Source organism: Spinacia oleracea, chromosome 1 (genome assembly GCF_020520425.1).
Source record: "Spinacia oleracea cultivar Varoflay chromosome 1, BTI_SOV_V1, whole genome shotgun sequence".
Lineage (NCBI taxonomy): Eukaryota > Viridiplantae > Streptophyta > Magnoliopsida > Caryophyllales > Amaranthaceae > Spinacia > Spinacia oleracea.
Window position 1 is genome coordinate 85,960,165 of NC_079487.1, and position 25,248 is coordinate 85,985,412.

The window sequence follows — 25,248 nt, forward strand, 5'->3', positions numbered from 1 at the left end:
CCAGAATCTCCTCTGTTAATTTTTTTTAGCTGCAGAAGAGGTTAGTCCACAAATATCTGAACCACCGGAAATAACGTTTACCACTTTATTGAACGCAGGTGGGTCTGGTCGGTCGTTGCTTGTTGTTGGGCCGGGTAGGGCGTCCTTTTCCTTGGTGAATGTTTCCTTTCCTTTGTCGCTTAGCAGCTCTTTCAGATGCCCCGTTTTTAGGAGATACGCGACCTCCTTTTTAAGGGAGATGCATTCACTAGTAGAAAAAACCCCTGTTGCAGCGGGCTTTTAGACCCCTGTTGCAGCGTACATCGTATGCTGCAACTGGGGGGCCTGCAACAAGTCTGAACTTGTTGCAGCGTACACTGTTGCTGCAAATGCAACAAGTGTGCAAAATTAGCAAAAATCTAGACCTGTTACAACGTACAAATTGTTGTTCGCTGCAATAGGGTAGGTTTGTTGCAGCGAACAACAATTTGTACGCTGCAACAGACCTACCCTATTGCAGCGAACAACAATATGCCCCCTGCAACAAGTCTTCATTTTAGCCTATTTTCACATACTTGTTGCAGCGTACAAGTATATGTCCCCTGCAACAAAGCCGTCTTTTTGGAGGGAAAATTTTAGTTTTAATTATTTATACCTAGAGTGCCTTGCACCAAATATAGGAACCTGTCAACAACAATAATAGAATATCGCAATCTGTAGAACAAATATAAAAACAATAATTGGTGTTTTGTATACATATCCAAAGTGCACGTACTACATTTAATTATATGTTTCAATTTCAACGTACGCATACATTTTAATATAAAATATTATTCTATAACATCTAAACCAACTCGATCGCTCACTAGTAGAAAAAACCCTTATTGATCTTCCCTTCTTCTATTTATCCTTGTTCCAGTTCTGTTGTTTGGCCTTGTTATTTGGGTGTCTTCTTCTGTGTGTATTGCATTTGCAGGTGAGAGTAAAGCTAGGGCTTTACATGCATCCCTTCAAAAACTTCTGGCTTCAGAGACACTGCCAACAACCAAGGCACCCAAATTAAAAATAAAAAATAAAAATCAAGCTCCATTAAGCACGTAGTACAGTGAAATCAAACACATAAGCTCCAAATAAAGTTAAACAAAAAATATCAAAAACGAGATTAAACATTCAAAACACAACATCAATGTATTGTAAAACAACACCCCTCGACCCAAAAAAACCAGAGAAAATACGGCATCTTAGAGAGCTATATTAGAAGATCAACCATAAAGCCTGTAAAGGCTTACATAGAAAAGCAAAACAAAACTATATTGCTGCATCAGACTAGAACTCCTACGAGCAACTAGTGTAAACCAGACCTGACTCTGGCATGCTCTGTAAGATCATTCCTTCACTTTGAAGGAAATAATGCCCTTGGTCCAAGTATGCATTCAATGTTAAGTCTAATAAATGCGGTTCAGTATTAATTAACAAGTTAATAATTCAGTGAGATCAAGTGAGCTGAATGCCTAGCTAGAGGCCGCTTCAGTTCAAGTGGAATTAATGATATTAATCCACAGCTTACTCTTGACTAAACCCGTAGGGTCACACAAATAGTACGTAAACGGATCAAGTATTTAATGGCATTAAATACTCCATCTATGGATATTCGGAATCGACGGATCTTGGTTTCAGTGGGAGCTAGATCGTCAAAGGCAAGCAAATGAATACTCCGGAAACGATGATATTGCCGGAAACGGAAATATGGATCGTATCGGAAATATAAATATTATTCAAGTCGTAGATGTTGCCGGAAACGGAAACATGGTACGTATCGGAAAATATTATCGGAAATAGAAATATTGCCGGAATCGGAAATATTGCCGGAAACGGAAATATTGTCTGAATCGGAAATATTATCGGAATCGGAAAATAATTCCGGAAACGGAAATATTAAATATTTGTTCGAAACGGAAATTAATTCCGGAATCGGAAATATTAAATATTGTTCGTATCGGAAATGAATTCCGGAATCGAGAATTTAATCGGAAGCGCATCGTACGAATTAGCATCGGACGAGGCCTGCCAGACGAAGGCCCAGCACGAAGTCGGGCCATCGCCCAGCAAGCCAAGCGCGACAACCACACGCCAAGCATACGACCAGGCCCCAGCGCAAAAGCCAGGCCCAGCCGAAGCTTGGGCGCGCGCGCGGGGCTGCGACGAGTGGGCTGGCGCTGTGCGTGGGCCGCAAGGCCTGCGTGCGGTGCTAGCGTATTACTCGAAGTGTGTTACTCGAATCCTAAAGCGTATAGAATTCGTTTAATGATTAAATTCCTAATCCTAAAATATAAATTAATTAAATAAGAGTTCCACTAGGATTCTAATTTAATTAATTCGTATCCTAGTAGGATTCCAATTCTCTTTCCATACCCCTATAAATATGTGGCCTGGGTTCACAATTTATAACGAGTTTTTTCAAGTATTCAAAGTGAGTTTTTGAGAGAAAAATTCAGTCACATACCTTGCCTAAAAGTGCCGAAATCATTAGTACCTTAAGGGCGATTCTAGTTGGTAAATCTTAAGGCGGATTCGGACGTGCTGTGGACTATCTACGGAGGGACGACACTTGGAGTCCTAAAGACTTGTTCTTGTTCGGTTCGGGCGCAGCTAGGGAAGGCACGCAACAAAGAGTATGCTTCTAAACTATGCTATATGATTATGTGTAAATAATATGTATTCCTGGCTTAATGGTTGTTTCCGCATGATTTATGAATTGTCATATGTATCATAACCTAACAGTGGTATCACGAGCCTCTTATTATTTTCATAATCTAAATTGCATGAACATGGTTAAATATTACAAATTTGCAAGAATTAAAAGGGGTGATTAATTTTCGTAATTGTTAATTAATTGCAAATTGCGTTTATTTAATTATACGTACGCAGTTTTTCGGCAGTTTCTTCGTTACTCATCCAAATCGAGTGATTTTTGTGTCAATTCCGCATGTACAAGGCATTCTAAAATATTGCCGAACCCAGAATTCTCAAATTCGAAGCCTAACTATGACTTTTCGGAGGTTTTAGTTTTTCGAATGCAAAATTTCGTAAATTTAAGATGTTAAATTAAATATTTGCGATTCTTGTTGATAAATCTTGAATTTTTGATTGACCTACTGTATATGTTTAACAAGTTTGAATGTCTAGCCTTGTTAATTATGCAATCTAATTTGTAATTATGATTAATTTGTTGAAAATTGGAATAATTTAGAATTAATTTGATTTTCATAATTAGTTATAATTTAATTTGATACCTATGATTAAAAACCACCATAAAAATTGTAAATTTATGTTAAATTTTAAATTTTTATGACCTAGACTTGAATCCATGTTAATCGGAAATCAATTGAATAATAAATTTTCGATTTTTCGCCATAAAATTATGAAATTAATATTATTTATTAATTTGTCATTAATTTTAAATATAAATTTTTTAAATTTTATGCGTTTCGTTCATATAACTTGCACGCACAAAGCAATGGCGCTACGTGTTACCCTTAAAGGGTGTTGTATAGTGCGGGCATGTGACGACGAGCAAGGGAGCTCGTCGCCCATGCGGCACGAATGCAATGAGCAAGGCCATGGTGCACGAGCACAAGGCAGCAGCCCTGCCTTGTGTAGTGGGCCGTGAGCAATGGACGAATGGGCGAGGGCGAAAGCAGGCACAGCAGTCGCGTGTGGGCAGCAAGCGAGCTGCGCCACAACACGCACTGCCTCGCGCAAGCGCGCGGAGCCTCTCGCGCAGCGAGCGCAAGCTCGCGTGCCACGAGTGCTCCGCCCAGCGTCGATGCCTCGCGCAGCGAGCGATGGCTCGCAGGATCGAAGCGCGCACAGCGAGCCCTGGCTCGCATGCAGCAAGCGATGGCGAGCGAATGTAGCGAGCGATGGCTCGCGTGCATCGAGCGCTGGCGCGCGCGCAGCGAGCACAAGCTCTCGTGGAGCCTTGCGAAGGATAGCAGCAGCAGCTATGCAACGCAGCGCATGGGCTGCGCGCACATGGCCAGCGATGGCTGTGTGCGTGTGGCCCATGGGCGTGCGATGCGTAGGGTGTTTGCGTTGCGATTAATTCGTTTTGAAATTTTAATTTAAAATTTTCAGTTTACGTAATTTTAATTAATTTTAAAATTAATAATTTAAATTATTTTCTTGGATTTTAATTTTGAATATTGTAATTATAATAAATTTTATTTATTCTAATTATTTTACTAAAATTAAAATCATGAATTAATTTAAATACGACTGAAATTAAATTAAACTTTTGGATTCAATTATAAATTTATATGAGCTTTAAATTTTAATTAAATTTGTATGTTTCCGGTTAGACTAGAAATACATTTTTATGTTTAAAATTAGTAAAGCATATGAATTTATTGGTTTGAGTGGGAGCCCTTTTTAGTCATAAACTCTTGATTAGGTCTACAAATCCTTAAGGTTAAAACAACTTGAGTAGAATTAATAAGGACTGAATAATTGGTAGATTATTGGTGCCCTTGATTAAATGCTGCAAATGTTTACGTGATGCATAATGTGTTTTACTAACCAGCTATGTGGGCCATTCATGATAATGAATGGGTGAATGGTATATATTGTATATGTACTGTTTTGCAGGTTATGAAGTGACTAGTATGGCCCAAATAGGATAGAAAATATGGTCTGCGTACCATTAATTTGAATGTAATTGGTCTAAAGTACCAAAGTTGTTTTTCAATTCAAATATGGTCTGCGTACCATCAAATAGTTGTAATTAGTTTTAATTATAGCTTATCCTATTTGAAGAAAATTGTGCCTCCCACGGAGATTTTCAAGACGGACTTTGAAGTTAAAGCTTCAAGATGAAGTCGGGCCATACTAGATCACATTTATCTTATGCATGCTTTAAGTTATTTATTGCTTTAAATATGTCTTAAAATGCATGAGATCAAAAGCTTGATTATGTTGCATGATTAAGGATTTTAGTTCACTTAAAATCTAACCAACATAGTAAGAGCCTTAAGTTCCAAACTTAAAAATTGAGTTATAAGGTGCCATGCCAAAATATACACTTGCTTGGATATCATTTACATCAATCTAGTAATAATTTTCGCTCAGCGAGGTGTTACTTATTGGTCCTAAAGGGGCAAGGTACACAAATAATTGTGAGTACATGTTAGTTTTGGTGAAACTCAACGATATAAGTGAGGAGTCCTTTTATGTCGTGGCAAAATCGATAGGTTTACCTAATAAGTTCTTAGACGTACCTATCAACCAAGAATAGTTTCTAGACTATTAGCAAAAGGCTTTTGCTTACCTAAGATGTTTTAGGATTAAGTCGACAAACTGTGCTTAGTTCTTCAATGATTTTAGGATCTTGGAATCATTTTATTCACACCTGCCAGAACACATAACTTGAATAAAATGCTTAATAAACATTGAATTATGCATGTATGCTAGAATTTAAGTTTATTAAGAGAAACTGTGAATGGTTATTTATTTGTTTATTCTTTTCAATTGTAGTTTTTTAATATGGCAAACAACAATTCATTCAACATTCGATCAATTCTCGAAAAGGAGAAATTGAACGGGAAAAACTTCCTTGACTGGCAAAGGAACTTGCAAATAGTTCTTATGCAGGAAGAAAAGGAGTATGTCCTAGAAGAGGCGATGCTAGAAGCCGCAGACGACGGGGTCACTCAGGCAGCCCTCAATCGTTGGATTGATGCCAACAAGGATGTGAAATGTCTAATGCTCGCCACCATGAGTGCGGATCTGCAGAAAACGTTCATCAACTCAGATGCTTTCACAATCATCAGTGAGTTGAAGAACATGTTCCAAGATCTGGCTCGAGTCGAAAGATTCGAGACTCATAGGCAAATTCTTGAGACCAAGCTTAAGAAAGGCGAGCCCGTAAGTCCACATGTTCTCAAAATGATTGGACTCATTGAGAATATGAGTCGGCTGGATCAGAAATTTTCTCAGGAAATGGCTATAGACACCATCCTCCATTCTCTTCATAGCGGGTATGATCAGTTCAAACTGAACTACAGTATGAATAGTCTGGACAAAACGCTCACTGAGCTTCACGGTATGCTGAAGACCGCTGAAAAGACGCTCAAAAGTGATAAGCAGGATGTGCTTATGGTGCGTGGGGGCAAGTTCAAGAAATCTGGAAAGAAGAGGAATGCTAAGAAAGGTGGCAACAAGGCCAGCCCAACTAAGCAAACTGGCGCCAAATCTGTAAAGAGGAAGGTCAGTCAACCCACTTCTGAATCCGAATGCTTCTACTGCAAGAAGAAGGGGCATTGGAAGAGAGATTGCTTGAAGCTAAAGGAAGATCAGAAGAACGGAACAGTCGTTCCATCTTCAGGTATTTTCGTTATAGACTGTATACTTGCTAATTCAACTTCTTGGGTATTAGATACAGGTTGTGGCTCACACTTATGTTCCAATCCACAGGGACTAAGAAGAAGTAGAAAGTTAAGCAAGGGTGAAGTCGACCTACGAGTGGGAAATGGAGCACGGATTGCTGCATTAGCTGTAGGAACTTACTATTTGTCGTTGCCCTCCGGGCTAGTTTTGGAACTGGAAGAATGTTTCCATGTTCCAAGTCTTACTAAAAACATCATTTCAGTTTCTTGCTTAGATGCTAAGGGATTTTCCTTTTTAATAAAAGACAATAGTTGTTCGTTTTATTTTAAAGAGATGTTTTATGGATCTGCTAGATTAGTCAATGGACTTTATTTATTAGATCACGACAAACAAGTATATAACATAAATACCAAAAAGGCCAAAAAGGATGATTCAGATCTCACCTATCTGTGGCATTGTCGATTAGGCCATATAAACTTGAAACGCTTAGAAAGACTTCAAAAGGAAGGAATTCTAGAACCATTTGACTTAGAGGATTATGGTAAATGCGAATCATGTTTACTTGGCAAAATGACAAAGCAGCCTTTCTCTAAAGTTGGAGAAAGAGCAAATGAACTATTGGGTTTAATCCATACAGATGTATGTGGACCAATGAGTACAAATGCTAGAGGTGGTTTCAGCTACTTTATCACTTTCACTGATGACTTCAGTAGATATGGTTATGTCTACCTAATGAAGCATAAGTCTGAATCCTTTGACAAATTCAAGGAATTTCAGAGTGAAGTAGAGAATCAATTAGGCAAGAAGATTAAGGCACTGCGGTCTGATAGAGGCGGTGAATATCTGAGCTATGAATTTGATGACCATCTGAAAGAATGTGGAATTCTATCAGAATTGACTCCTCCTGGAACACCACAATGGAACGGTGTGTCGGAACGGAGGAACAGAACCTTGCTAGACATGGTCAGGTCAATGATGGGTCAGGCCAAACTTCCATTAGAATTTTGGGGACATGCACTAAATACAGCTGCACTCACTATAAATAGAGCTCCGTCTAAAGCTGTCGAAAAGACTCCATACGAATTATGGTTTGGAAAGCCTCCAAATGTGTCTTTTCTTAAGATTTGGGGATGTGAAGTATACGTCAAACGATTAATTTCAGACAAACTTCATCCAAAATCTGACAAATGTATCCTTGTGGGCTATCCAAAGGAAACAAAGGGGTATTACTTCTACAATACATCTGAGAACAAAGTGTTTGTTGCTCGAGATGGTGTCTTTTTGGAGAAAGATCACATTTCCAAAATGACAAGTGGGAGAAAAGTAGACCTTGAAGAAATTCGAGTCGAACAACAAACTCTAGAGAATGCTCAAGATGACATTCAGGATGAAACTCAGAGATCTTTAGAAGAATCTGGTGAGAATCATGGTCAATCTAGAAATGTTACCCCGCGTAGATCGCAAAGATATAGATCTCAACCGGAAAGGTACTTAGGTATTTTGACGAACGAGAGCTATGACGTTCTATTACTTGAAAGTGATGAACCTACGACTTACAAATAAGCTATGACGAGCCCTAGCTCCAAGCAATGGCAAGAAGCCATGCAATCTGAATTAGACTCCATGTCTGAAAACCAAGTATGGGATTTGGTCGATTTGCCAGATGGCTACCAAGCCATTGGAAGCAAATGGGTTTTCAAACTGAAAAAGGACAAGGATGGGAAACTTGAAGTTTTCAAAGCTAGATTGGTTGCAAAAGGTTACAGGCAAGTCCACGGTGTGGATTACGATGAAACCTTTTCACCAGTTGCAATGCTAAAGTCTATTCGGATAATGTTAGCAATCGCTGCATATTACGATTACGAAATATGGCAGATGGATGTCAAAACTGCTTTCTTAAACGGCGTTTTAACAGAAACTGTGTTTATGACACAGCCTGAAGGTTTTGAGGATCCAAAGAATGCTAAAAAGGTATGCAAGCTAAAGAAGTCAATCTACGGATTGAAGCAGGCATCCAGGAGCTGGAATATACGTTTTGATGAAGCAGTCAGTGACTTTGGTTTCATCAAGAACGCAGACGAATCTTGTGTATACAAGAAGGTCAGTGGGAGCAAAATTGATTTCCTAGTATTATATGTCGACGACATATTACTTATCGGAAATGACATTCCTATGTTGAACTCTGTCAAGATTTGGCTTGGGAAATGTTTTTCGATGAAAGATCTAGGAGAAGCACAGTACATATTGGGCATCAAGATTTACAGAGATAGATCTAAAAGGATGATTGGACTTAGTCAAAGAACTTATATCAATAAAGTGCTTGATAGGTTCAAGATGGCGGACTCCAAGCGAGGCTACCTACCCATGTCTCATGGAATGACTCTAAGCAAGACTTAGTGCCCAAAAACACTTGATGAGCGTAGACGAATGAATGGGATTCCATATGCATCATTGATTGGTTCAATGATGTATGCTATGATATGTACACGCCCGGATGTTGCGTACGCACTCAGTGCTACGAGCAGATACCAGTCAGACCCAGGAGAGGCGCATTGGACTGCTGCCAAGAATATTCTGAAGTACCTGAAAAGGCACAAAGATGACTTCCTGGTCTATGGTGGAGATGATGAATTAATTGTTAAAGGCTATACGGACGCAAGTTTCCAAACCGACAAAGATGATTTCAGATCACAATCTGGGTTTGTCTTCTGCCTCAACGGAGGAGCAGTAAGCTGGAAAAGTGCTAAGCAAAGCACCATTGCGGATTCTACAACTGAAGCGGAGTACATTGCTGCACATGAAGCAGCAAAGGAAGCTATATGGCTAAGGAAGTTCATAAGTGAACTTGGTGTAGTCCCCTCCATTAAAGGACCAATAGCCCTGTATTGTGATAATAACGGAGCTATTGCACAAGCAAAGGAGCCTAGACACCACCAGAGAGTCAAGCATGTACTTCGTAGATTTCACCTTCTACGAGAGTTTGTTGAAAGAAAAGAAGTCGAGATAAGCAAAATTGGAACTGATGACAACATATCAGATCCATTGACTAAACCTCTGCCGCAGGCGAAGCACAACTCGCACACTGCAGCTATGGGAATCAAGCATATTGGAGAATGGCTTTGATGTCTCTGTTTAATGTTTTAAAGTTTTAGAGTTTAAATCTTTGTAAAACATTATTGGTTAATCATTCACAATAAATGAAAGGAATTCATTTTTCCATTTAATTTGTGGTTTATTAAATGATGAGTCCCTTCAATTTGACGATATATTCAAGATAGACTGTCAGGACCAGTCCTGTGACTAAGAAATGTCTATCAAGTGAACTTGAATGTCAAAGGTTGAAAATGGTCCCTAGTCGGAGTTTTCTATAAAATTGGACGCATAGAAAATGTTAGACGACTAGAATGCAAGATGACTAGTAGTTCTGTTTCTTGAACTATGTGGACATGGCAATGTCATAATCATTTGCATAGATACTTACTTTGGGAAGACTAGTATCGGACAAGACCTATGAAACTTTACTGTAAGAGATGAAAATCTGTCATAAGTAAATTTCATTAAAATTATTAGACACTAAATCCTCAATACCTGAGTGATTTGAGATTACTTGTTTGAGAACTTGCTTTGACGTTGACCAACCGTCGCACCGTAAAAAGAGGCTATAAAGGCAACGCTCAGGTAATCACCTATCAAACGAAGTCTAATCTCAAGATCGCAAGATTGGGATTGTCCTCCCATAAATAGGGATGAGATGCTTAAAAGTTGTACAAGGCCACTCGGGGAGCTAGAAACTGTGAAATGCATGGCCGTGCTCGGATGAATCATAGGCTATGATTATCTGTTTATTTGATCAGTTGAACTCTGAAACCGAGGAACACCTCTGGACATAATAAGGATGACAACTCTTACCTTATGTTCAAGAGCAAGCATCGAGCGGCAAAGGAATTAGGAAATGCACACTTGTCCCTAAGGACAAGTGGGAGACTGAAGGAAATAATGCCCTTGGTCCAAGTATGCATTCAATGTTAAGTCTAATAAATGCGGTTCAGTATTAATTAACAAGTTAATAATTCGGTGAGATCAAGTGAGCTGAATGCCTAGCTAGAGGCCGCTTCAGTTCAAGTGGAATTAATGATATTAATCCACAGCTTACTCTTGACTGAACCCGTAGGGTCACACAAATAGTACGTAAACGGATCAAGTATTTAATGGCATTAAATACTCCATCTATGGATATTCGGAATCGACGGATCTTGGTTTCAGTGGGAGCTGAGATCGTCAAAGGCAAGCAAATGAATACTCCGGAAACGATGATATTGCCGGAAACGGAAATATGGATCGTATCGGAAATATAAATATTATCCAAGTCGTAGATGTTGCCGGAAACGGAAACATGGTACGTATGGGAAAATATTATCGGAAATAGAAATATTGCCGGAATCGGAAATATTGCCGGAAACGGAAAATAATTCCGGAAACGGAAATATTAAATATTTGTTCGAAACGGAAATTAATTCCGGAATCGAAAATATTAAATATTGTTCGTATCGGAAATGAATTCCGGAATCGAGAATTTAATCGGAAGCGCATCGTACGAATTAGCATCGGACGAGGCCTGCCAGACGAAGGCCCAGCACGAAGCCGGGCCATCGCCCAGCAAGCCAAGCGCGACAACCACACGCCAAGCATACGACCAGGCCCAGCGCAAAAGCCAGGCCCAGCCGAAGCTTGGGCGCGCGCGCGGGGCTGCGACGAGTGGGCTGGCGCTGTGCGTGGGCCGCAAGGCCTGCGTGCGGTGCTAACGTATTACTCGAAGTGTGTTACTCGAATCCTAAAGCGTATAGAATTCGTTTGATGATTAAATTCCTAATCCTAAAAGATAAATTAATTAAATAAGAGTTCCACTAGGATTCTAATTTAATTAATTCGTATCCTAGTAGGATTCCAATTCTCTTTCCATACCCCTATAAATATGTGGCCTGGGTTCACAATTTATAACGAGTTTTTTCAAGTATTCAAAGTGAGTTTTTGAGAGAAAAATTCAGTCACATACCTTGCCTAAAAGTGCCGAAATCATTAATACCTTAAGGGCGATTCTAGTTGGTCAATCTTAAGGCGGATCCGGACGTGCTGTGGACTATCTACGGAGGGACGACACTTGGAGTCCTAAAGACTTGTTCTTATTCGGTTCGGGCGCAGCTAGGGAAGGCATGCAACAAAGAGTATGCTTCTAAACTATGCTATATGATTATGTGTAAATAATATGTATTCCTAGCTTAATGGTTGTTTCCGCATGATTTATGAATTGTCATATGTATCATAACCTAACACACTTACCTCCCAGGTTTGATTAAAGTCACTAACATCCTTGATGATGCTAAGCATTGTTTCTTGCAGCTGAGAACCCAATAACTTGGAAAAGACATGTACAATACGACAATACAAGTTTGGTAAAGCCAGAGTAGTGTACGATGCAAGCCTTATGGTTCTACACAATAATTAACACAACTTAGCTATACTAGCAAGACAAGAAATAGATTATTCACATAACTATTATGATCAGCCAGTCAAGGACATCAATTTCATCTATTAAAGATTCCTCCAATATCTCGTTATACCCAACTCAAGCTTTTTAATTGTGATCAAGCAAAAATACAAATTTAACATTTTGTGTTTCAAACATTTCTAATACTAGTAAAAATCACCAACATGTCAGGGAATTATCATCCTTCTATTAAAAAAAAAGGTTTTCACCAGCACTAAACCACCCTTGAACATTCCATTGAAATCATGACAATAATGCTGAAGAGTTTCTTTGCAATCATATTATGTATGAGTAACTGGGTAAAGGCTATACACATTCTCATTTTGCTATAAGGAGAGCCTTGTTACTTGTTAAAAACATTAGGGTATAAAGGTATTGTATATTAGCATGAGTCAAGAGTCAAGAAAAACGCTTAGCAACTACAAACTCTGAAGCAACATAGAAACTCTAGCATGACCATGATGTTCTTGATAATATCCAGCAAATGGAGCAGCATCAAAAGTAGGAATTGATGGAGTTTTAATGTTTAAATGAGACTAAGGCTCTTATCAGACATAACTAATTGGTGATGCAGACCAAGCCTTTTGTTAGTAAAGCATGCAACCTAATTTTGATACTTTGCAAAGATGGGCAATGATTTTGTTTATTCAAGCTTTGAATCAGATTTGGTAGCTATTGTATCTCATCAGAACACAGATACTTCTTTAAACACTAAATAAAAAATCTGAGAGAGCCATCAACAAACCCAGCATTATTAAGATGTCAGATGCTTTAATCGAGTCAATTCAAATCCAAGAAAAGCACAAGTATGAGACAGGGCAAGTTAACAGTACGTATAACTTAGACACCATAAAGTACAATTTATAAATGACAACAAAAAAAGTAGACCCCTAATCAGCTCACATTTCAGGTAATCTGATGTCAAAGAGTCTGACAGATCCATCAACGAACCTGGCAGAAAATTGACCTCCATGAACTTGAGAAGCAGCCTACAAATCCAATAAAAAAGTATTAACCAGACATAAAGACAATTGAACAATATGTTAAAGCAGCTATTCATAAAGTTAGAGAGAGTAACATATGAATTGATAGCAGCGCATACAGAGTTTTGAAGAAAAATTCTATGCAGAGTTTTCTGCTTGAATATTTCAAGAAAATTTGAAGACTAAGACTAAAACATCATATTCATGCAACATGTAACAAAGGCTTTTTCAAGCGTAGCCCATAAAGGAGATACCAGTGCTAATATGAAACACTATTCCTTTTAAAACAGATTCCTTGAACATCAACAAAGGCTAGGTTATAATCTGGCACCTTTCATATCAATCTTCATTCATCACTACTATGCACAATAAAATTCTTTCAATACCATGATGACTCACCTACCACGTTTCAAGGTAGACACAACAACAACAACTCCTATAGGTTGTGGCGGAGAAATAGTCTTTGACTTCCCTGATAATGAGGGTTGTCATTAGAAATTTGGAGATATAATTCTATTATATATAAGTCATGATTCATGACAACAAATTGAACTAAAATACATGTATGAAACTCAAGTAACAAAAAACGCCTCTGTAGTCTTCTTCTCTATATATTTTTTCATGCACTTACCTCTTGTAGATGATATTGCATTGCGCTTTTGAAAGGTTAAATATTCAATGTCAGGCAGGCATGAAATCTGCATCAAGAGAAAGAAATTAGCTAGAAGAAATTGTCTCTGTAATGCAAGACAGAAAATTAGGAACAATTAGGAATAAATTGTCTCTGTAATGCAAGACAGAAAATTCTACAGATGCCACCAGCAAAAGCTAACTAGAAGTAAAAATTTCAAGCTATTAATGATCAAAGTAATACCTGCGCAACAGCTAGTTTCACTTCGCATCAAGGGCAAGCTCGAAATAAAGATTTGCACTCAATGCCACAGATATAAAGCATCAAAATTTAAAGAACTAACCCCAAAAAAGCACCCCATCACCATCCCAACAGAAATTAAGCATATGCAAGCAGAATCAAATTTCAATGTCCCCCAACTCCTCAATTGACCTAGTAGGTCGAAAATCAAAACAAAACGAACACAATTTCATTCCCCCTAACCCTAATTTCCCAAACTTGATGACATTCTAGGGTTTGCGAAAATGAAAATAAAAATTATGTCAAAATTAAAGGTCGAGAAGATCACCTGAGCAAAACACACCACCCCCGCAACACGAAACCCTTAGATTACAAAATCTATGTCGCAAAACAGCAATCGAAATTTGAAATCCTTTGCCCTAATTTCCGAAACTAGGGTTTTTTTAGGGCTTGTAAAACGAAACTAAAAAAAACAATTACTTGTTGTGGCGAGGAGAGTGACGGCCGAGCAAGCACCAGACTCCCACGACGGGGGAGGACACCGAGGAGAGGAGAGTTTTCAGCGACTGAAAAGTCGTGGTTCAGCCACCGGCGAGGACATCGACGCGACGGGGGAGATGAGGCAAAACCACACACCCACCGGCGAGGACAGCGACGCAGGGCCGAGGAAGGGCTGAGTTCGACGGCGACGCAGGGCCGAGCAAGGGTTCGACGGCGAAAAGGTTCCACAATGCTTGGAGAGTTGGAGTTGAGCGCGGGGAATGAACTTCTAAAATTTTAAGATATTAGAATTAAGTATTCACGAAATACGGAGTCATATTATTGCAGCAACATATTTTGAAACGCGGACCTGTTGCAGGGTACAATAGCAAGTACGCTGCAACAGTGTCTGGATATTGCTGCGGGCTTTAATTTTGTACGTTGCAATAAACAATTTCGCAGCGAACAATAAAAATTTACGTTGTGACAACCCTTTACAGGTTTTGACCCGCGTTGACCGACTGGTTGTTGCAGGGTATTAATACATGTACGCTGCAACAAGGGGGCTGCAACATGGGTTTTTTCTACTAGTGATTCCTCGGTCGTGTGACCATTATCGCGGTGGAAGTCACACCATTTGCTCATGTCCTTCATGGAATCCGGTCTGTCGCTCTTCCGCGGCCATCTGACTGTTCCACCTACATTTTGAAGGGCGTTCACTACACCCCCGATGTCGATGTTGAAGCCGTAATCGGAGATGTTGGGATGTTCGAACCGTTCATTCCTGTAAACGTTGTTAGTATCATAATATTGATTGACATTTTGTACTTGGTTTTGTCGATTGTATGGTTGGTGTCGCCAGTTGTTATTCCTCGGGGTGTACGATCTTCTGTCGCTGTTGCCCCCTATCGACCGTTGAGACGCTGTTCGGATGACCTCGTCGTCTTCAATTCGCATCTGGGCGGTGGCCCTCGATCGCACCTCTTTGAAGGTTGCACAGGGGTATTTGGTTATTTCCCGGTACAACTCCGAATTGGGGATGAGACCTCTTTTGAATGCCTCAATAGCAGTCCTGACATCACAGTTTTTTATACTAATTTTTTCACAATTAAAACGGTTAAAGTAATCGCGTACCGACTCAGTTGGCCCTTGAACCAACCGATAGAGATCACTGGTTTGCTTCTCCAACTGGCGACTGCTGGCGAACTGTTGATAGAAGGCGTTAATGAGGTCGGACAGACAGAAGATGGATCCGGGGGGGACGTTCATGAGCCACTCCAAAGCTGCTCCATCAAGTGTACCGCCGAATGATTTGCACATGACAGGCTCTACTAGATCGTATGGGATCCCGATCTGCCACATGCGCTGCTTGTAGAAATTGACGTGCCTGTAGGGGTCGGATGTTCCGTCGTACAGGGTGGTCCAGGTGGGGAGCCGAAGTGTGCGTGGAACTGTCACTCTGGCGATCGCTTCACAGAACGGTGACGCTGCATACCCATCGGTCGGCTCGGTTTCTACCGGTGTAGGCGCTCCGGGCAGTTTGGTCATCAGCTTCATTAGGCGGGAGTAATGCTTCGTCATGCGTGCATCCATCTTGTTCAGGCGCTGGGTCACTGGGTCAGGGGCCTCTCCGTCTTCTTCCTCGTGGGGCTCCTCATCATCGGTCAAGTCTTCGAAATCATCAGGCATCTCGAATGTCGGCTTCTTTGGCTTTCCACCTGCTTTGTAACGCGACTGGTACTTGGTGCTTTTCACGGAATCGAGCTCCTTCTGGAGATTTTCAATGGATGCCCTTTCTTCGGCCAGCTCTGCTTGGGCCTTTTCGTAAGCCGCTTTCATCTCTGCGAGCGTCATCTCTCCGGTAGTCATGGTGCAAAGGGTGATTTTGTGTGAAACCTAGTTAATGTCCCCACAGACGGCGCCAAACTGTTTATGCCAAATTTCGTCTAGGGGCGACTTTCGGCTAGGGTCGACACTAACTAAGCAATGAACGAATAAAGCAAATAAAAGAGACACGACACAGAGAAGTGTTGACGCGGAAAACCCAGGAATAAGGTAAAAAACCGCGGATAGCTATGAGGCTATCAATCCACTAAGTATCTTCTGTATATTTTTATGAATGTCTATGCTTAATCAAAATAACTAATACAAGGAATTCCTTTTGAGTACGAATGTAAATAATGCTTGAGTATTGAGAGCTTCTGTTCACTTCCCCCTTCTAGGGTCATCGTCTTCCCCTTTTATAAGATAAATTCCAACGGTCGTGTTTGTTGAGAGAATCCCTAGAAGGTAGGAGTCTCCTACTACACGTTCCTTCAGTCTTCAACTGTTTCCGTGATCTTCTACCATCCCTTGGACTTATTCCAGTGATGTGACGGCGCGGCCCAACTTGGGCTTTGGGCTTAGATTCTAGACCTATCGTTGCCAACCTGTTCGTCGTGGTTATTCCTCCATCGCCCATATGCCATCGTCAGTCTCTCGTCGCCTATCCTTCGTCACACGACATAATTCTCGACTTGCTCATCCGACGCGGCATTACCTGCGACATGAAAGTACCTGATTGACACGACATAGACAAACGACGAAGCAGTTATGTCGTTAGTACGGAAAGTGGGATAACATGCACTTAAGTATTTTTTTTAATTAAATTAATTGCTGATTAAAAACAATTGAATTGGTGAATTTCTAATCTGAGATTAATATACAAACCAAGTATAGACATTAAAAATTCGATAGCACGTGTTGTTGCTTAGAAACGGTAATTTTATTTTGTTCTTTTGTCATCGGCTAACTTTTGCGAATCGTGGTTCAACGCTTCAACGTGTATAGCCGTGTAGGGAATGTCCTGTAGTGTTATTACATAAATGTTTCCTTACATAACATGTCAACAATGCCTTCTTAGCTCAGTGGTAGAGCGCGTGGCTTTTAACCACGTGGTCGTGGGTTCGATCCCCACAGACGGCGTTTTTGGTCAATTTTTATACTATTAGCCATATCTTTTTTAAAAGTACTGAGGTTATGTTTTCTTCCTTTTTCTACTGTCGAACTCCTTCAACTTTTTCCTAATTTTTTTCCCCATATAATCACAAATTTTCAGTTGTAAGCAACATTTGTTGTACAGGAATAGGTCTATTTTACTCAATTTATTTTTAATATATCATGCAAGTACACAACTTAAAATAGGATAAAACAAAATAAGTCAATACGGTCGGAATTTAGATAAAATAAGTTATCATAAGTACATTACCTTGTTTGAAAGACAGTTCTTATATGCCTAATTACCTACATGTTGTATCCACTTTTGATAAGTAAATTTTTATTTGCCAAATATAATTTATTATTTTAAAAAGTTGAGGAGTATTTTTTTTTAATAGGTAAAGCTGCATCCTTGTAAACAATGATGTAAAATTGTAAATAAGAGTTGATCAATCCTACATTCCTAGGGAAGTAGGGAGTAATCCATACGTCTTAATTAAGTATAGTACATAATGCGTAGGTAGTACTTACTCCCATTTTACATAAATTAAAGTAATAAGAGTTGCATACTTGCATCTCCCTAAATTTAGAAACTTTCAAAGTCAACCCTTTTCTCTTTCTTCCTCCATCGGTCCATCCCCATTTCCCCTTCTCTCTAGCTTTCCCATCTAAGGGATGAGCTCCAATGAAACAAAGGAGCTCATCACTCCACCTCCACCACCACCACCACCATCGCCGCCGCCATCGAAACCAAAACACGGTCCTCGAAACCCAACTCCCTCTCTTCTCCAACCCTTTCAATGGCTCCAAATGCTGTCCTCCACTCTACACCCCACCTTCATCCTAGGAATCATTCTAGTGTACGGCCTCAACACCGGCTTCTCCGAATCGTACTTTCGTGTAGTTACCGACTACTATTGGAAAGACGTACAAAGAATCAACCCTTCATCAGCTCAGTTATACATGGGTTTTTACTACATCCCATGGATCTTAAGACCCCTTTGGGGACTACTTACTGATGTATTCCCTATCATGGGATACCATCGTAGGCCTTACTTTTTCTTCGCCGGGATTATTGGTGTTTCGTCTGCAGTTCTCGTTACCGTCGCTACTACGATACCTGCCAGTTTTGCTCTTCTTTGTTTGATCGGAATTCATGGCGGAATGGCCATTGCTACCGCCACAATTGATGCTTCTACTGCCAAGAATAGTATTGAGGTTAAAGAATTAGCAGCTGATTTGCAGAGTCTTTGTGGATTTTGCCATTCTTTTGGAGCTTTGTTGGGCTATTCTACTAGTGGGATTCTTGTTCATTTGCTTGGACCTCAGGTATTTTGCTTACATTTTAATCATTATTTTTAGTTTTTTTTTTCTTTTCCACATGGTAGGCGTAGGAGTCTAAATCTTCTGCCTCGTGCTTTATTAATATTAAAAGTGTAAAATGTGTACATGAGTTGGTAGAGCAGGCTCCTAAAGAGAGATACAGCGAGTGCAAGGGAGAAATGTTACTAAATTAGATATTGTGCAAATAAATAAGACACCCTAAAATTGAATATGGGGTATTTTTTTGGGAAATTTTCTATGGTAGCATTATACTTTTGCAAATTCTCATTGGTAACAAAACTTTTGCCACTTTCTCTAAAATAGCATTTATAATTTAGAATCTCTCTAATCTAACATTATTTTAATAATTTAAACCAAATTAACCAATATAATGCTGACTATGGTTAAACATCAAAAATGACTAAATAATCATCTTTTTACTATCCTCAAATATACTCAACCTGAAATCTGATATTGTACCCAACTAATATTCAAGTGTTATGTACTTATGTTACCACCTGATCGTGATTCATGATCCAGATTTGTGATAAATACAAATCATTCAACTACTCTCGAGTTGTCTTCCCATCTAAAAACTACAAACTCGTCTGTCATACATTTAGTCCAGTCCTATCCCAACCCCTGAATTTCATTCAACAAGAACAGCAGCCTCAAAGGCAACCTAGGTATAGGTAGTTGATAAAAGAGAACTACACTTTCCCTTTACATCGACTTTTTAATGTAGATGGATTAGAATATGAAGAAAAAGAAATAACCAGTAGTTCAAACAACCATGACAGCCAAGAAATTATCAAGCAAAAGCGAAATAAATATTAAGTCCATTGATAACAAGATTTGACATCAAAATTAAGCTTAAAAAATGCGGGTAGATTGATAGAAATTTTCAATAAGAATATAGGACCTCAAATACAGGTCATGGCAAATTGCTTTGACAGAAGTTTACTTCATGAGTAATAAACCCATCAAGGCTAATTAAGTTCCCGCAAATCAACCTGAAAATCATCCTATTGAATCGATTTAACCCACAAACAAAGAATTAATCGACCGAAAGTAGCAGAACTTAGGTCGACAAATTTGGGCGAAAATAAGCTAAATGATAATTTGTACAGAAAATGAATCAATCAACAAGTTACTGCGAAATTAACAATCACGATTCTACTTCAGTCGACGCAAATTTGAGGTTTAATTTTTCCTAAGAATCAATTACGAGCTTCATATTCTGAACCGAAAATTTGAGACGAAAATAGAATTCAATGTTAATTGAACGAAGTGAGGGGTAATTGAACGAAAAAGAAAACTCAGAAGAAGAAAAAGTCTGGGGAAGGAGAGGAAAGGGATGAGAGGAAATGCATGACGAAGACCATTAAAGAGAAAATGAGGAGTTATTGGGTTTTTTTCCAATTTTTATTTTGAGGGAATGAGTTAACCATGATTAACTCTAATTAGGTTAATTTGGTAGAAATTATTAAAATAATGTTAGATTAGAGAGATTCTAAATTATTAATGCTATTTTAGAGAAAGTGATAAAAGTTTTGTTACCAATGAGAATTTGCAAAAGTATAATGCTACCATAGAGAATTTCCCTATTTTTTTTAGGGACAGAGGGTGTATGAAAATATGAGTGGTTAACTTTTGAAAAAAAATTATCATATGATTTAAAGATATTTACGTTTCAATATTTGAAACTGTGCAAAAAATGAAACAAGACAAACAAAAGAAATGGAGGGAATACAAATATTAACTAATAAAAAAAGAATGGTAAATAATTATTGTGGATAAATGATTTTCACTCGGTTATAAGTACTTTACGACTCGTTTGATAGCCGGTAATAAATGTTGGGAATGAGAATAAATTTAAGTATTATTTGACAAGAAAAATAACATAATAATGTCCATAATAATGAAACTTATCTCATACATAGTGTTTTTTCTTCATAAAGTTGCGTTCTCACCCAATAGCACTTCCCAAATGGTAATGGAAATTTATAAATAAAATAAAATAATATTAAATGAATTATAATTACTATGGAAATGAATGTAGATGTTCCTTACACTACAAGAAAGCGCTTGATTACATTACAAATTTACATACGAATTCATAATCATCGACACCATTTTTAACTGGTTACCAAACAAGGCATTAGAGTGATAAAGACTTACGTAGATAATAATTTTCATAGTACCGTATACTAACGTAGGATTGAATTTTTATTCTATGTGAACGGTATGATGTGAATTATTTGCGAAATCAAAGCTAGTATTGGGGCATCGTTTAGCATTTCTTGGGGAAAGATACAATAATTGTTTTTGTTGATATTTTGTACATTATGCATTGATGTCTTGGCCCTCTTGGACCAATTTTTATGGAAATTGAATAAATCAAACCGTGTCTTTCTAGAAAAAATAAATAGTCGTATTTAGTTGCTGAAAGATACAACTGGTTCTTTGAGTTCTTTAATTTCATGTCTAAAACAAAATTCAAACCTTTATTTTATTTTGTACGGAGTACATACTATGCAGAGTTTCTAGAAAAAAAGGACGCAGCGTAAGACAAAACTAAGTAACAAAATTGGCTTGAAAGTTATATTTTGGTGTATGATAAATTTATTGTACACTTTTCGCGTGCAAGATCTTTGATTCCCTCCATAATAGAGTTAGACGTCCATTTGTGAAAAGTTATGGGTGTTGATCGACGAGCTTTCAGATAATTGAGATTATATGAAGAATAAGTTGAAAACTTGAATTCATTAGTTGAAGAAAAGTAAAAACAAAATTGCAATCGAAATTAATACTTCGTTTTTTTTCTTTTAGTTGACACAATTTTTTTTATTACTTTTACCGACGTAATCTTTTAATCATTAATGGGTAAAAATTATAAAAACGTTGATATTATAAACCTATACTATGAGATGATAATAACAAAATCCTACATAACTACTACATATATTTTGTTTAAGTAAGTGTAAATCACAAATGATAGTCAAAGTAGATTATATGAATAATGTCAAAAGTCAAATTGTGTTATCTAAAAAAGAACGGAGGAAGTAATATATACTGAGTAATAAATTCCTTGGAGTAATAAGAAAATTCCATGTGTCAATGAAAATAAGTGAACAAATTGGGAAAGAAAAAAGTTGTCTTAATACCCGAAAATCAATAACCAGCCCTTTTTTTGCTTGCATTAAAATAAATAAATAAATAAATAAAAGCTAAGGTTTCTATTGGTATTTTTTTTGTTTCCAGTTTTCTGTTTTTTACAAAATTAAAAACCAAAATATGAAAAAATAGTTTTCAGTTTTTTGTTGCTAGTTTTTAAAAACCAACATGATTACTATAAATATGACTATTCTTAGTTCGTGATTCAATTAAAACCATAAAACCAAAAACTAACTTTTAAACTATAAAACAAAAGACTGAAAATTGACAGTGATATGGAACGAGCCTTAAATTTTTTGTTTAATTGTGTGCAATAGTGATCGATTGCTTTAATCTGTTTGCCAATTCTCACTTAATTTGTAGGAAGCACTCGGGATTTTGATAATCGCACCGGCTTCATTTCTGGTATTGGGATTCGTTATTTATGAATTTAGAGTTGCCAACTCAACTCAAGGTTCCAAGAAGGTAAGCTATTTCTCTAGTTTTCATAATTTGTATATAGATTCAACTTAAGCTTAAAAACATAATGGTTTAAGCTTTTAATTTGGTGAATAATTGCATGATGGATGAATCATGTATAAATGTGTAATGCAGGTTGTAGATAGGGTAGGAGGTGCAATGGAAGACATGTATAGAACAATAAAGTTCCCTCAAGTGTGGAAGCCATCACTCTTCATGTTCTTGTCTCTGGCCCTCAGTTATAGCACTCATGAAGGTCATTTTTATTGGTATACCGATCCTATAGCTGGTCCTGGATTTTCCAAGGTAATCATCTACTACGTATAATAGTCTTCTCGATTACAGCGACATCCGAAATGGGGTTAAACAGACACTTGAATATGACTTCAATTCGAATGTGATTGTATTGTAGGAATTCGTGGGAATGATGTATGCAATTGGAGCCGTAGGATCGATGATTGGTGTATTTATTTACCATAGATTCTTAAAAGATTACGCACTTATGAGTCTCCTCTTCTACGCTCAACTTCTCTATGCTGCATCCGGAATGTTGGATCTCATGTTCGTCTTAAGATGGAATTTACCACTTGGAATACCCGATTCAGTATTCATAATAGTCGAAGAAACTGTTTATCACGTAATAGGTCGAATTCGTTGGATGCCAATGGTAGTTTTGAGCACAAGGCTTTGCCCTTTAGGCATCGAGGGTACGTTTTTTGCACTACTTATGTGCATCGATAGCGTAGGTTCGCTCTTTTCCAAAATAATAGGAGGAATGGTGCTTCATCTTTTGAATGTTTCAAGAACTAATTTTACTAATTTGTGGTTAGCAATTTTTCTAAGAAATTGCTTGAGATTTGGTACGATTGCATTCATCTTTCTTGTACCGAATGTAACACAACACCACGTTTTCGTTCCTTCGAATAAACATAGTGATAGTACTAGTATAGAGGAAGTTAACTTGGAGCTTGTACCTTTGACTGAAAAATTAGACATTTCATTCACAAAAAAGGTTGTCTTGTAATGGTAGATTTTTTTTTGGCAACGTTGTAAATTGTAATGGTAGATTAATCATACATATTTAACATTTGAAAACTTGTGAAACACTATCTTTAAATTTGGTGGTTTTGTATAAATTTGGTTTGTTTGACTAACACTACCATTTGACGTTTTCCGTTAATGTTTTCTGTCGTGTATCTCTTCTATTCTTTTAAATATCTTTGTTCCTTTGCCGTTTTGTTCATTTGCCATGTTCAATAACCGTTATAGTGGGATTCAAAGACGTAAAACATTAAAGAAAAACGTCAAATGGTAATGTTCAAACAAAATAAAATCATAAGAGTTAGGCTTTCTCTCTATAGACTCTTCCCCTCCAAAACATTCTTGGTTTTAGCGCTTCCTTCATTCTTCTGTTCGGACTCGCCAGAGACGAGGGTGGACGTGCTCATCCTATTCTGCTCTTTCACGGGGTGATTTAGCTTTGTAATAATATTTATTTTGAGTTCCAAGTCTGTTTGTAGAAGGCTTTTGTGCGTTTCGCCATTTTTATTGTGCTTGAAGGTTAGTTGGTCTTTCTCTTCTTAAAGTGCAAAGAATGGGTTCGGTGCTGCCATAGCCTTCTATCTTATAGATTTTCTAGATTCTAGTGGTTGATTGAATTTTGGTGTCTTCGCAATTTGTGTTGTTTTTATCAAATATTAGTTTCTTCATGATGTGCTCTATGGATGTCTATAAGATATTTAGGGAGGAGTTAAATAAGCTACTAAGTGAAGGGGATAATATAACAGATGAAGATGAACTTTTGGTTGCACTTCTTGCTAACTTAGAAAACCTAGGAGGGGTTTTGGATTTTGCACTGGAAGTGAAAGAAGAAGGGAACTTTTTTTTTTTTTTTTTTTTTCTTTTTTTTTTTTAAAGGGTCGTATTTCTGATGCTTTGGAGAAGTATGGATATGTAGGGATCATCCTTGGCTGTTTTGATTTTGAAGAAGAGGAGCATATAAACACTTTTTATAATCTTTCTATTTGCATCCTGCTAAATTCAGCTGTTTTTTTTAGTAGGAAAAATGAGTATGAGCAAGTGGATATTATTTGCACAACAATATTGGGGTTTGATCCGAACAATGTTAAAGCTCTATACAGGAGAGCCATGGCGGCTGAAGAATCGGGTAGGAGTGACTTTGCTTATTTTGATTTGTTATTTTCCTCTGAAGTTGACCCATCTAATCGTGAAGTAGCCGTTAAGCTTGAGAAAATTAAAAGTCCTCTCATGGTGAAGAATGGGAAAGCTAGTGACCATGATCATGAGTATTTCCTATTGGGTTTGAGACTTGGTTTATCCCACACTCACAAAAAGGCAAAGAGAAGTGAGGTTGAGATTTGTAATAGTGGGTATGGTCAAAATCCACAGAATGGGTCTATAAAAGATGAGAGTGAAAATAAGGGTGACTATGAGTCAGTTAAGGATGAAGATGTAAAAGCACAAATTTCAGATATGAAGGACGAGTAGTTGCAGGATTGTGCAAGTATTGTTGAAGACAATCAAACGAGCGAGGATATGAAAATAGATAGAAATGAGACGATGGAAGATTGTGCGAGTGTCAACAAATTTGAAAGACCAAATTGACAGTGCCCAAATATCGATTTGTTAACCAAAGAAGGTCGGGCTCCTATCTTACTATTTCACAAAGGATTATGTTCAACTAAAGCAAGGGAAGTTGGTGCAATATTACAACTCTAAGTTCCATTCTCCTATGACTCTTAGAGTTATTCCTAGTTCAAGGAAGCACCATGAGAGGCCAAATGAAAATCAGGAACATAACTTGTCAACTTCTACCCTGTCAACCATGGGGATACCGTTCAATAAGCAATGTCCAAGGATCAAGACAAGGATGATAAGTTAGAGATGGAGATTGGGTTTCCTAAACCTAAGGAGAGCGAAGACCAAAGTGACTCTTCGACCATTGACTCTAGCACGATTAAAGACAACCACGATCAAGTTGGGTGTATCCAAGTCGTCTTTCAGCAACAAGCATGATCACATGGTATCTTCTCTCACTGAGGAAGAAAAGT

The 25,248-nt window shown here is 38.1% G+C and overlaps 2 protein-coding genes and 1 non-coding gene across 5 annotated transcripts; 2 read left to right on the forward strand and 1 right to left on the reverse strand.

Moving 5' to 3' along the window:
* Window positions 1–612: 612 nt before the first annotated feature.
* Window positions 613–14,566, reverse strand: LOC130466869 (uncharacterized). Of its 3 annotated transcripts, none has more exons than XM_056835442.1 (4): window positions 13,523–14,565; window positions 13,291–13,363; window positions 12,860–12,897; window positions 613–1,014 (listed from the first exon to the last, which is right to left on the reverse strand). In XM_056835442.1, the coding sequence occupies exons 1-4, from the start codon at window positions 13,593–13,595 to the stop codon at window positions 968–970; spliced, it is 231 nt and encodes a 76-aa protein (XP_056691420.1). In that variant the 5' UTR covers window positions 13,596–14,565; the 3' UTR covers window positions 613–967. The 3 variants fall into 3 exon arrangements, with proteins under 3 accessions (XP_056691420.1, XP_056691414.1, XP_056691421.1); XM_056835436.1 differs by having other exon boundaries at window positions 624–1,014; window positions 12,812–12,897; window positions 13,523–14,563; XM_056835443.1 differs by lacking the exon at window positions 613–1,014 and having other exon boundaries at window positions 12,660–12,897; window positions 13,523–14,566.
* Window positions 14,567–17,134: 2,568 nt separating this feature from the next.
* Window positions 17,135–17,206, forward strand: TRNAK-UUU (transfer RNA lysine (anticodon UUU)). Its single transcript has one exon. It is a non-coding gene; the product is annotated as a tRNA-Lys (tRNA).
* Window positions 17,207–17,783: 577 nt separating this feature from the next.
* LOC110802736 (probable folate-biopterin transporter 6) lies at window positions 17,784–23,222 on the forward strand. Its single transcript, XM_056835447.1, has 4 exons — window positions 17,784–18,547; window positions 22,082–22,183; window positions 22,313–22,483; window positions 22,590–23,222. The coding sequence occupies exons 1-4, from the start codon at window positions 17,894–17,896 to the stop codon at window positions 23,199–23,201; spliced, it is 1,539 nt and encodes a 512-aa protein (XP_056691425.1). The 5' UTR covers window positions 17,784–17,893; the 3' UTR covers window positions 23,202–23,222.
* Window positions 23,223–25,248: the final 2,026 nt, after the last annotated feature.